This window comes from Lethenteron reissneri, chromosome 3, assembly GCF_015708825.2.
Source record: "Lethenteron reissneri isolate LAM-NWPU_2019-01 chromosome 3, ASM1570882v1, whole genome shotgun sequence".
NCBI classification, from domain to species: Eukaryota; Metazoa; Chordata; class Hyperoartia; order Petromyzontiformes; family Petromyzontidae; genus Lethenteron; species Lethenteron reissneri.
Genome location: NC_083781.1, coordinates 1,707,202 through 1,720,475, shown reverse-complemented (window position 1 = coordinate 1,720,475; position 13,274 = coordinate 1,707,202). Strand labels below are relative to the sequence as shown.

General features: G+C 51.5%; 1 protein-coding gene across 1 annotated transcript in view; it reads left to right on the top strand.

Annotated features, from left to right (window-relative positions):
- LOC133347746 (uncharacterized) overlaps positions 1–13,274 on the top strand; it is a 224,126-nt gene that overhangs the window by 34,230 nt on the left and 176,622 nt on the right. Inside the window, exon 5 of the mRNA XM_061560300.1 lies at positions 2,944–3,284. Coding sequence (XP_061416284.1) covers positions 2,944–3,284 — 341 coding nt within the window. The remainder of the gene's footprint in view (positions 1–2,943; positions 3,285–13,274) is intronic.

Below are 13,274 nucleotides of genomic sequence, written 5' to 3'. Positions count from 1 at the left end.
TTTTATTTTTATTAGTACTACGAGGACGTTTGTTTACCCAATAAAGTCTCACCAAGTCTCATGATTCGTCGTCAGTAGGATCCTGTCAAGTTTTCACGGCATGCAGCGATGATCTATGCATGTCCCAATTGAGCAATGCAAACTGAAGCCCACTTGCTTACAGCAGTCAGCATGATGTCTTTCTCGGAATTTCTGATTGATGTGGTCATTATAACATTGAAATATACCTAAACATACGCTGGCTGTTAAACCAAAACAGCGTGAGTGTGGCGGAGGGATACGTACGCACGGAATGGAAATTGCTTCCTCCTCCCAACGGTGCCAGAGTGTGGACCGCACACCCCCCCCCCTCGTCCCCCCTCCATGGTACGTGGGGCAGTGGCCTCCTCCATCCCATCCGTCCCATCCGTCCCATCCCTCCCATCCGTCCCATCCATCCCATCCATCTCATCAATCCCATATATTCCATCAGACCTATCCATCCTATCCCTCTCATCCGTCCCAACCATTCAATCTCTTACATCCATCCCATCCGACCCATCTATCCCATCCAACCCATCCAACACATCTAACCCATCCATCCCATCCGACCCATCCATCTCATCCATCCCATCCATGTCATCCGTTCCATCCATCCCAATCCAACCCATCCATTCAATCCCTCCCATTCCTTCCATCCCTCCCATCCATTCCTCCCATTCGACCCATCCATCCCATCCCTCTCATCCGTCCCATCTCTCTCATCTGTCCCATCTCTCTCATCTGTCCCATCCATTCCATCCCTCACATCTATCTCATCCATCCCAACTATCCCATCTGACCCATCCATCCTATCCCTTCCATCCGTCCCATCCCTCCCATCCCTGCCATCTGTCCCATCGATCTACCTGACCGAATTGAAAACGCACATTGGCAGGAATCGCATGAATGAATGTGCCACAGATATTATGAAGCCACTGGAGCTATCCACTTTTAAATCCAGTTTGAAAACTCATTTCTTGAGAACCGCTTTTTGTGTTTAGCTTGTTGTCCTTCACACGCACCTCAAATTAGCACGGTTGCATACGTACCTTGCGATAGAAGTTCAACACACATTGATACACGCATACAGACCTCTTTTTTTATTTGTCGGCATTTAACCGGAAAAAAAAACGTTTACGCGACGTTGAACATCGCATCTCTCTCCTTGGTATGCGATGCACGCGGCGAGTTCGCCTCGCTCGCCTTTACAGTCACGGGGTTTTGGTCGCAGATGAAGCAATTCGTCGCGTGGATAAACTTGCTTTGACAATGAAAGGCCCAGGGCGGGGAGGCTTTGCTCTCGTGCTGGTGTTTGAAATGGTTACCGCCTGACCCGTTTGCAGAGTTAATCGAAATGAATGATACGCATCTATGTATTTATAATTGGTGAAACAAATATAACACAGGAGGTGTTGAGATGTTCAAACACCAAATAGATACCTATGACAAGGCATCAAGTCTGCATTCACTACACATACTTGCGGGAAAATATGCAAACGCACATGCTCTGATAACATATGCATTGCCTTTGAGACTAATTGGCCTACACCAGGCCAATCAAAAAATTGCAAAGCCTATAAATTTTCTTTCCCATCATTTGATACTGGCAAAAATGTCCCATAGATATCGATCACTGTTAACGTCAGTGTGGTTACACGTACTGCGTGTTTGTCATTCATGTGGCCTCCAAAATGCACGCAAGCTAATCGAGAATGTTTGTGTCTCTCCATTGAGACGTTTGTACCATTTAGCAAAACACGTTTTAAATAGTTGCAACATTGCAACGTGCATTCATTCACATACGATTCCACATTCCCATCACGGGGCCAGTCTTTTCATGAGACCACCACTAATCTACTCCGCACAGAGTCGTTCATTCTAATATTCATGGCCCATGTGCACAAACGGTGGCGGCTTATTGTGACTCGCACGTGTAATTTGCCCATTTGGCAGCACCGGTGCAACATTCCAATGCGTGAATGTATTGTCTGACAAATATATATATGCTAATGAAATGTGTGCACGAGCGGAATGTTCGAGTGAGCGCGTCTGCCGTTGCTGGGACCGAGTAAACGGCGTCTCCCCATCGCCAAACTTCTTCTCATCCTCACGGTGCTTGGAACCCGCAGGCGCCAACCGCAGCTTGCGAGTTGCACGCTCTAAAACTATACAACTAAAACGATGTAGATTGTTAACCATTTAAGGCCCCACTGAGCTGTACAGCTCTTTAGCAAAACCGACCTGGCCACACATGCTATAGCTCAACGAAGTGGCTTTTCACGTGTAAAACTTATAGCAGCCAAATATTCTAAACGCGCGATGTTGATTCTAAATGCAGAGAAAAATCCACGCGACCACGGGGAGAACACGCAAACTTCAGGCGTCGGGTCGGGATCGAACCCACGACCTCCCGCATACCAGGCGAGGGAGTTAACATCTCCTAGCCACCAGTAGCACTCCTCGACTTGACGAACCTAGGTCGCCCTTGCAAGAGGGGCACAAAACATGTACCGTGTGTCTGAACGGATCTCACACCGTGTCAACCCATAACGGTTTACCCGTATTCTTGTACAAGAAAATTGTGTTCAGGTCCATACGTCGTACACCCGTTTCAATACCGGCAAAATAAATATATATTTGTTTGTGTTTCTCCCTTGTGATGGGATTTTGTAGGATGAACGTTTAGATGTATAAGGGCACGGGGTGACCCATAAGGTCTGAATTGGTCTGTGATAAGGTAGGGCACTGATAAGGGGTTTACAGGTATGGGATGTGGATCTCATGTCCTGGTTAAATAAATGATCGCTATATATGTACGGCCGGCCGGCAAAGCGCCACCTGCGGCTCGTGAAGTCCACTTTTGAAGCCCGGCTCTGTTAGTGACGCGGTGCGTGCTCAACTCGCACGGACGTTCTCTTGCAGCCGGTGCGATCACGCAGGCGGGTGGCCCACTCCGGGGCTGTGCATTTGGTGGGGACGTCGCCCACCGTGGTGACGGTGGAGGCGGTGGCTGGCGACCACAACGGGAGCCCTGCTGGCAGCGAGACGGAGGTGGAGGCGGTGCCGGCTGCGGCAGCGGTGGCGCCGACATGGGTGGGGGAGGAGGGAGAGAAGGTGGAAGAAGTGCCGGGGACAGCCTCGACCCGGACGGATGCGGCTGGCTGCGTAAGAGCTCGTCGCTGGACAGCAGCCTGTGCCGCGTGGCGGCGGACTCGCACGGAGGCGACGGGGAGGCCGGCAAGCCGAAGCTCAAGCGCAAAGTGGTAAGCCGCTCAAAGCCGGTCCCACACCTCCACCAGCTGTCCATGATGCCGACTACCTGCCCCTGTTCAAGTCCAAACTCCCGGACGTTCCTCTTCTCCTCTGCCCGTGGCTGACCGATGACCTCTTTCGTTCCGTCTCTGTAAAACGAAATATGCCGAATGCTTTACTCCGGTGTTTTGAGATGTACATTCACGTCCTATTGTATCGACTCACACGGAGACCCAGTGACTCGCGTAGAGACTCGAGACTGACTGCCTATGTTTCTAACAAAAATTAGTGTCCCACTCTTCATCTCGCAAGCACGATGGCACCGGGTAGGCCTGGCCGCCGTTCTCGCCGCTCTCCCGTCCATACCTGAGTTGGTTTTATGGTTGGAGTTTTTTACTTTCTTATCTTCATCGTCTTTTCGTCTTCGAACAAATCACGTGCTTCCACTTTTGCTCTGTTTCTTTCTACTGCCTGTTATTTCGTTCTTAGCTCGTCTGAAAACCACATCGTCTTAAGTCAGTTTATTCCATTTGGCTTCTCTGTCTCTATTGGCCTTTCCTTAACCTTATTCTAACAAGGTGCCTTGACATATTAGTGGAAGGCACCTTACAAGTTAATGTAAATTATTATTATATGCGGGTGTCATTAACCGCAGTAACAATGAGACACTGTATAAATATATCGCGCTATTGCTCAGGCGGTGGTGGCTATGCACGCGGCCTGTAACTCGGTGCTGTGGAGGTGGCGAGGGTTAGTGGATCACCGCACGGATGTCGCAAAAGTCTCTTGCGCTGGGCGTTGTGGTGCCATACCATGGCTTGCCCGGAAAAGGCAGTACAGCACAGATGTTTCCTGCACCTGTTTTGTCTGTACAGGATACAGCGTTGCCCCCTCGCACGCTTGGGTTTTCTCTGAGTGTTGCAGTTTCCTCCCACATATCTAGGGGACGGCAGAGCTTGGAGAACTGTTGGCGCCGGTTCGCCGGGTGGCTGCTGCCTTCCCGCTTGTCTGTGGTTCCTCCTCGTGTATCGTGGGTCGTGCTCTCGCTCTCTCGTCGAGGGAGAGTGAAAATACCGAGCGACGCGTTGCAAGCTGAACCTATAATTGTACCGTGCATTCCATAAGAACTGGATTCGTTCACAGAGTCTAAAATTCCGCTTTCAGCTTTCGAGACTTTCACGAGATATGCTTGGCACATGTAGTTCAGATTTAGTTTTAGCAACCGACTTTCTTTTTGTGCTAACTCGGTGCTGACGTTTACTCACCGCACCCGGTACCCATTTAAGGGCTGAGTTTACCGAGGAGAAGTCCGGAACCCGTTCAGATATTCAACATCGGATGTTGGCTGCGAGAGAGGAATTGAACTCTGTCCACCCACCATATACACAAAGACAAAGATCCCCCCTATAGCCGCAACAGTCATTTGCGGCAGGTGGTGTTCGCGAGCACCTATGAAGGTCGACACAGTACACGAGGGCCGCCTTTGTCTCCCTTGTGGCGCTGTTTACACACAGCACTCCAGGTACTGATTTGTGAAGGTGAGTCGACCGAGGCGAGGTCCAGGACTGGTTCAGATAATCGTTGCTGGTCTTTGCCGTGAGCGGGAATCAAACCCGGGTCACCAGTGTTGTAGCACAGCACATTAACTGCTACACCACCAACAACAACAACAACCGTCGTTCACTACTAAGTTGCAGTGGCGTCCCCACTGCGATTGTGCCAGGCCAGGTGCACTTTGAGGCCGCGTGAAGTGTTGAAGGCCCGCTGGCAGCAGGTCACGGAACAAACCCAGGTACCATGGGTTAACTGACCGAGCTGACTGGCAGATGCACCAGCTGTGCCCCTTGTGCCAACTTGTTACGTTTTATCCACCCGGCGCTCAGTTCGTTATTGTGAGCATTGCTCCTCTGCTCTTTGTTGTTGCTGGAGCGAGCAGCGTTTTTCACGAACCTCTTCTACAGAGGCCAATCTTGTTACTGCTGCTACCAGTGATCAGCAACTTCAATCAACTCCACATCCTCCCGTACCACATCAGCTCCATCTCTTCTGTAGTCCGTGCCGTGCCATTTTGCCCCATCTATCTGGCCGAACAGAAGCTGTTTGGGTATGCTGTGGCTGGACATGGAGGCTACATGACCCAGCCAGTGCAGCTTTGCTTGCCAGAGGAGTTCACTGATTGGATTGTGTCCAGATATTTCAAGGATCTCTGAACTCCTCACGCAATCCAGTCTGGTTAAACCTTGGAGAGATCATAGGCAGCCTAGCCTGAATGTTTGAAACCAGCGTAGGTGTTTCTTTAGAGAGCTCCACATTTTTCACGCATAGAGAAGGGAGGGCATAACCGTGGCCGAGACGACCCTGGGTTTTGTATGGAGCGACATGGCAGGGGGCTTCTACACAGCGTTACGCAGCTGATGAAACGATAACACCGCTTGACTGATTCGGCTTGAGACCTCGGCTGCCAAACCAGAGCTGGTCATGAACACGCAGCCCAAGTATGAAAGCTTCTCCACTCTCTCCACAAATGCCCCGGCACTCATGGGGAGTTGAGGGAGGGGAGCGTTTGATGACATAACACACCCAGGCAGGTGCTTTGTTTTTGTGGGGCGAATGGTATAAGGCCCCATCTCCTAGTAGTATGCTCCAGGGTCAGATCCCTGGATGAATTGCGCCTTATAAGTGTAAATTATTATTATTATCATCTCTAACTCCTTCTTCGAGTGAACAGCAATCACCACATCATCCGCACACTTAATATAGTAAGTGTGAGTTTTCATGGTTTGTCATCGCGAAGTGTGAGTTTCCATCGTTTGTCAACACAAAGTGTGAGTTTTCATCTCGGTGGAGGAGAATACTTAAGTGCCAAATCATCATCATCGTTCGATTAGCACGATCGGCTACGTCCGGTGCGAAGTAAGTTCAACACACACACACACGCACGCACACACACAGACACACACACACAGACACACACACACACAGACACACACACACTCACATACACTCACTCACACACACACACACATCGTCTTCACTGTTTCACGAGGGTATTTTGTCTATTAGACTGACTTCGATCCGCCCGGGTGATCGCTAGTTCTGGGCAGCGTGTTCGGCACGTGTGCTGCACAGGGAGCAGACACATGTTTACTGCTGGAAGAGTTACGTATCTGTGTATGTACGTTGACCGGAGGTATGGGGGAAGTGCAACAAATTGCACACACAAAAAGCGGTTCTTAAAATATGAGTTTTCAATCTAGCTGATTTAAAAGCGCATAGCTCCAGTGACTTTCCTCCTCTCTCCCGTACTCAAAGCATCCCCCACGTAGCCCTCCCCGTAGAGCCGTGCCTCTCAAGCGGGGCCTGGGGGTACGTGACAATGACCCAGGGTGTACGCGAGGTGATCTTTACATGCGTGATGTTATATCATGAGTGGTGAATGCTCGTGCATGAATCTGCCAATGCAAAATAAGTACGATAATCTTTTAATCCATATGGTAACCTTGCGCGATCTAGAAGACCTTTATACACTCACTGATGGTACACAATGTGGTTTCAACGGATCACGTGACGCGAGCAAGAGCGTCCTTTGACAGTTTTTTTATTCGCTTGCAGTTACTCGCTAAGTTACGATACCTCGCGAAATGAACAATTTGTTTAAAATATTGATACATTTATTACTCAGAACCATGTTGGGTCAGGAAAAGGGGGGGGGGGGGTCACTCGGTTGAAAAAAATCCAAGAATGGGGGGGGGGGGGGGCAGCAGTCGCCAACAGAAACGTTGAGAGCCACCGCTGTGGGCTGTTGGGGCAAGCCACTGACTCTGCAGCGTGCGCCTGCCAGGGCTGTTGGGGCAAGCGACTGACTCCGCAGCGTGCGCCTGCCAGGGCCACGAGGCGGGTGGTGTGGCCGGCACCACCCCTTGCTGGTGCCGGCCTTTGCCTCCCCACAGTGCTGTTCTCTTTATACACCGCACCAGGTGCCCATTTCAATGCTCGATTGACCTTGGGGGGAGCCACGCGAACAAACTGAGATACCAATAAGACGTTGGCCATGGTCGGGCATTGAACTCAAGTGGGCCGGCTTCACAGCGCGGCGCACGAAGCCTTTGCACCGCCGCTCCCCCAAGCGAAACAAAGACCCCCCCCCCTCCCCCATGGAGCCTTCACAGGTTGTTGGAGAAAGTTATCGTTAGCGAGCACCTATTAAGGCTGCCACGGCACACAACGGCGTTGGTGGTCGTCGATTGCCCGCCCAGCTGCCTTTGCCTTCCCAGCGCTGTGGTTTACGCACTCATTTAAGGCCGAGTCGACCTAGGGAGAAGCCCAGGACGAGTTCAGATATTCACGACTCCTGTTGGTCACGAGCCGGAATCGAACGTTCGGGTGCGCCAGCTTCGTAGCGCTTGCGAGCTAACCACTGCGCCACCGCTCGCCACACACACACAGACACAACTTTTCGCCAACTACTTGAACGACTGCTCAGCTTCCAGCCGTTCAAATATTGACACCGATGGGGGGGTGGGGGGGTGGAGGAAGGGGCAGAATATTTTCCTTCCTTTTCCATGAAAAATAATTATTCCCGCATGCAATAATAATGAATACATATTTGCAAGGATATTACCCCGACTGTTAAGCGGGCGTGCGATCGCCTTTGGAGGGAAGAGGGGGTTGGGGGGGGGGCCCGTTGGAGTTTTCTCGGCCGGCTGCGTGCGTGAGGTCGCTGCGTCGCGCCACGGGCCTGGGGCGCGCGCGCCGTGGAGGAGGAGCGGTGGCCGGCGCTCGGCACGGAGCGGGAGCTTCGTCACCAACTCGGCGTCGGTCGCCGACTGGGCCCGGAGGGGTTCCTCCGCTCCGCAGTCACGGACGCTGCAGATTGACGCGCAGGCAGCGGGTCGCTCGAGTTTGGCGGCGGCACGCGATGGCGCTTTCTCAGGCTGCCTGTTGACTGGGGCGGCACTTTGGCACCGAAGGCGGTCACTGGAGTCTTGCAATTATACAGGACAGCACGTGAAACGATAATTACCATTCATCATCATCACAATCCATGGGCAGATAGCCCGTTGGTGTACACTGCATATCTCGTCATTTTCGTCCACTTTCCTCTGCCTTGTGCCAATACGCTCAAGTAGCGGCCGCATCTTTCATGCACCAATCTCTTACGTCGTCGTCGTCGTCAAGACGTTCTCTGTGAGGTCTTCCTCTCTTTCCGGTTACTTCCATTTTTACAAACAACAACAACGACGATACTTTTAATGTTCCTGTTGTTGTCCATCCTACACGTGTGTTAAAACAGTGCCCGCATCATCAGGTCGTCTTCTTCGATGTGCAAATATTTTCTCACTTCTACGTTAGTCACTCTTTGGGCCCAGTTTAGATGCAGTATTCTTCTGTAGCAATACTTTTTGAGTGCCACTATCGTATCTCTGTCAGTCCTTTTCAACGTCCAAGTCTCGCAGACACACAAGGCTGCACTGAACACGCATTGCTCTGAAGATGTTCAGTTTGGTCTTGTCGCTGATTTGCTTGCTCCTCCCAGATGTTATTGAATCCTGACATCACCACTTTGCCTTTGCGATCATCGCGCTTCTGTCTTCCATGGAGACGTTGTCCCATGTCAGGAGACTTCCCAAGTATAAAACACAATCCTTCACATTCACAATCTTGCTGCTTCCTTCATTATTACTTCATTCCCAATGCCCTCCCCTTCCGAACACCGCCGTCCTTGTCTTGTCCACTGTAATCCTCAGCCCAGCATGTCCTTTACTGACCTATTCCGCGTGCGAACACTCACCAGAGACACCGCCCACCCATTCCGCAGTGAACCTTCACTGAAGGCCACTCCGCACTGTGGGCCCACCTGCGGACGCGCTGGGCAGCGGGACAACATCCCGTCTCAATGGGCTGGTGGGGGGGGGGGGGTCTCAATGGGCTGGTGGGGGGGGGTCTAAATGAGCTGGTGGGGGGGGGGGTCTCAATGGGCTGGTGGGGGGGGTCTAAATGGGCTGGTGGGGGGGGGGTCTAAATGGGCTGGTGGGGGGGGGTCTCAATGGGCTGGTGGGGGGGGGTCTCAATGGGCTGGTGGGGGGGGGTCTCAATGGGCTGGTGGGGGGGGGGGTCTCAATGGGCTGGTGGGGGGGGTCTCAATGGGCTGGTGGGAAGGGGTCTCAATGGGCTGGTGGGGGGGAGGGTCTCAATGGGCTGGTGGGGGGGGGTCTAAATGGGCTGGTGGGGGGGGGGTCTCAATGGGCTGGTGGGGGGGGGGTCTAAATGGGCTGGTGGGGGGGGGGTCTAAATGGGCTGGTGGGGGGGGGGTCTCAATGGGCTGGTGGGGGGGGTCTCAATGTGCTGGTGGGGGGGGGTCTAAATGGGCTGGTGGGGGGGGTCTCAATGGGCTGGTGGGGGGGGGGTCTCAATGGGCTGGTGGGGGGGGTCTCAATGGGCTGGTGGGGGGGGGGTCTCAATGGGCTGGTGGGGGGGGGTCTAAATGGGCTCGTGGGGGGGGGTCTCAATGGGCTGGTGGGGGGGGGTCTAAATGGGCTGGTGGGGGGGGGTCTCAATGGGCTGGTGGGGGGGGGGTCTAAATGGGCTGGTGGGGGGGGGTCTAAATGGGCTGGTGGGGGGGGTCTAAATGGGCTGGTGGGGGGGGGTCTCAATGGGCTGGTGGGGGGGGGTCTAAATGGGCTGGTGGGGGGGGTCTAAATGGGCTGGTGGGGGGGGGTCTAAATGGGCTGGTGGGGGGGGGGTCTAAATGGGCTGGTGGGGGGGTCTAAATGGGCTGGTGGGGGGGGGGGTCTCAATGGGCTGGTGGGGGGGGGGTCTCAATGGGCTGGTGGGGGGGTCTCAATGGGCTGGTGGGGGGGGTCTCAATGGGCTGGTGGGGGGGTCTCAATGGGCTGGTGGGGGGGGTCTAAATGGGCTGGTGTGGGGGGGGGTCTCAATGGGCTGGTGGGGGGGGGGTCTAAATGGGCTGGTGGGGGGGGGTCTCAATGGGCTGGTGGGGGGGGGTCTCAATGGGCTGGTGGGGGGGGGGTCTCAATGGGCTGGTGGTTCGTGTTCTAGCAGCTGACAGTTTCTAACACCTGGGAGTTCCAGCACCAACTGTTCCATTCCCGTGGTAGCCGCGTTTGCAAGCCTCCTCCCAAGGAGCACACCAAAGCCCTGCCGGAATTGGAAACCCCACTATTCTCACCCTCTTGACAATGAGAATCTTCATTCACACTGGAGGTATCCGATGAGCTATTAAGCTCTTTTTCCCCCACAGATATCCAGTAGGGGCACGGGGTGAGCAAGGACAGCCAGCACAGCACACATCGAGCAGCAACAGCAGCAACAGCAGCAGCAGCAGCGCCATTGGCAATCCACTGCTGGATGTCCAGTAGAGGCAGGTCAGCATGTTATGACAAACAATATGACAACAACAAAAACTATGTAAAAAAATATTCACTGCTTGAGTGATCATCACAGTCGACAGTTTAACTTCATTTTAGTTGGGTATGGTGCCAATGAATGACTGTTATCTATCAATGAATCCATCAATGAATCCATCAATGAATGACTGTAATCTATCAATGATTTCTTCAATGAATCCATCAATGAATGACTGTAATCCATCAACTTGCAAGATCCGAGTAGGGTTCAGGGCAGTTATTTGAGTTGCACTGCGTCAGTTTTGTCAAACGCGTGGCGGATTTTCTGCCACCACTTTGGTCTCTTGCACAATTGTGGCCTTGAAATGGAATGGCCGAATAACCCAGAGCAAGGCACACACCCAGACGAGATCCTTGAGCCTCGGCAATGATTTTTATTTATTGGAAAAGCAAAAGAACAGTTGACGTCATTCGCGTACGCGGAATGCGCGGACGCCTTAAGGATATTGTATGCGCCTCCTCGCGATACTTTCCGTGATGTCCTCGCCATGATTGCATACATTTATGAAGCTTGTGACATTAATAATTACAAATATAAGTGACTTTTGTTATCCGGAGGGCCTTCAGCAAAGCCATCAACCGACGAGTGCTATGAGCGAACATTTAGACCGTCAAAGTACATTATTGTCTTTCACAAATCTATCATCTCATATGCTCCAGGACCATCAAAATTGTTTTTTTATAGGAATTAGTTTGATTTTATTTTAGTGTTCCGCTTTGCTGTGGGCGTCTTTGCAAGCCTAATGTGCTCCGTGTGAAAGCAAATTATTTGCAGAGGCTTTGTCATTTCGTAATCCAATTTTTAGCCCCCAAATTGTTTCTCCAATGTAGGACTCTCTTGAAACGAGTGTTTTCCAACTTGGTGCGCTAAAATTAAAATAGCTCACGCCCTGGATGATTAAATCAGGCATTGGCCGAGCACAACAAAATTCCGTTTTATTGCTTTGGCATTAAAATAAATAATGGTTTGGACAGATTGTTCATGCGATTCTGCATATGCAGCAATATCACAGCGGTTGGTTTCTGATAAAAAAAAAAACCTTTAATTTTTCAGTAGGCACATGCATACAAACCCTCGGCCCCCTACTCTTTACACTCTGGGGAACGCATTGTCAACATTACAGCGGAGTATTTGCCTCCCCGAACGAAGGTGTTTAACACCCGCAAGATAGCAAAAAAAGCTTTGCATCAATTTTTAATTTTTAATTATATCCGTGTATGGATATTTGAATGTGGTATTTGCTCTTCCATTTATTTATTTTTCTCTCCAAAAATAATCAGAACTGTGGGCGATCAACGGGGGAGGGGGGGGGCTGCACATAGAGTGGCTTTTACCATCGAATGTCTGTGACATCAATAGAATTTAATAATAGCATCCGCATTGTCAAGGCCGGATGTGCAAAACGGAACGTGCTTCAAGAAGCCTGACATCAAGGCCTCTGCTGCGAGTGCATTCCATGCCTTTGTGCCGCTCCTCAATGGAGACTCGCGGCAGACACGTCCGCCAGCGTGGAGCGTGCACGTACACTCACACACACACGTGTACGTGCACACACACAAGTGTACGTGCACACGTACACTCACACACACGTGTACGTACACTCACACACGTGCACTCACACACACACACGTGTACGTGCACGTACACTCACACACGCGCCCGGCTGAAGGCTCGCCAAACCCTGGCCGAACTCTGGAAAATCCTGGCCAAGCCGTGGCTAAAACTCCTGTCCAAACCCCCGGTCACGTTGGCCAAAGCTACTGGTCAGTGGCCGAGATCCTATGAGTGGCACCGTGATGGTGGCTTGGCATCAGGGCACTGTCGCTCCCCCCCCCATCCCCATTCAGGTTCGTATTATCCAATAGGTAGAGTAGGCACTGTGCCTCGGGCCTATGAAACCTAAAGGACCAACGAAATAACGATTTGAGCATGTTTTTAGTTGTTATTTGTATGATACAAAATGTAAACAAGATATCAAATGTGATCATTGACATAAAAAATAGTCGAAGAAATTGTAGCTTATAATATTTTTAAGATACCTTGTTTAGTTTTTAAATAATTTCATATTAAATCTGTGTATCTGCGACACACAATGCGCTCCCATCAACTAAGTGCACAGACTAAATAACGAACGTATCAGTAACGACATCTGTCCAGCGGCTGGACGAAGTACCGCGTGAAACAAGCGGAGTGACAGCGGCGGTAGTAGTGACATAGGGCAGCAGCAGCAGTAGCGACTGTAGAAAGTGAGCACTGAAGGCCTACGAAACAGAAGTGCCTAGGGCCTACAATCACCCTAATCTGGGCCTACCCCCATCCCCCCTTACTCCCACCAGTCGGTGTTGGACCCCACCAAACAACAAAAAATCACTCAAGAAACGAAGACAACAAAAAGTTTGTGACATGTGCAGCGACACTGACGTTTTATCGTCTGTTAAAATTAAATCGATAAGAACATTAGCGTTAACGGTCACTGTGGAGAAAAGACTTTAGCTGAGGGGCCGAGTCAATGAGAGTGCCATGTGAGCCGAGGCACAGGTTCAAAGCTGCGCGCCTGATGATGTATTGAAGCT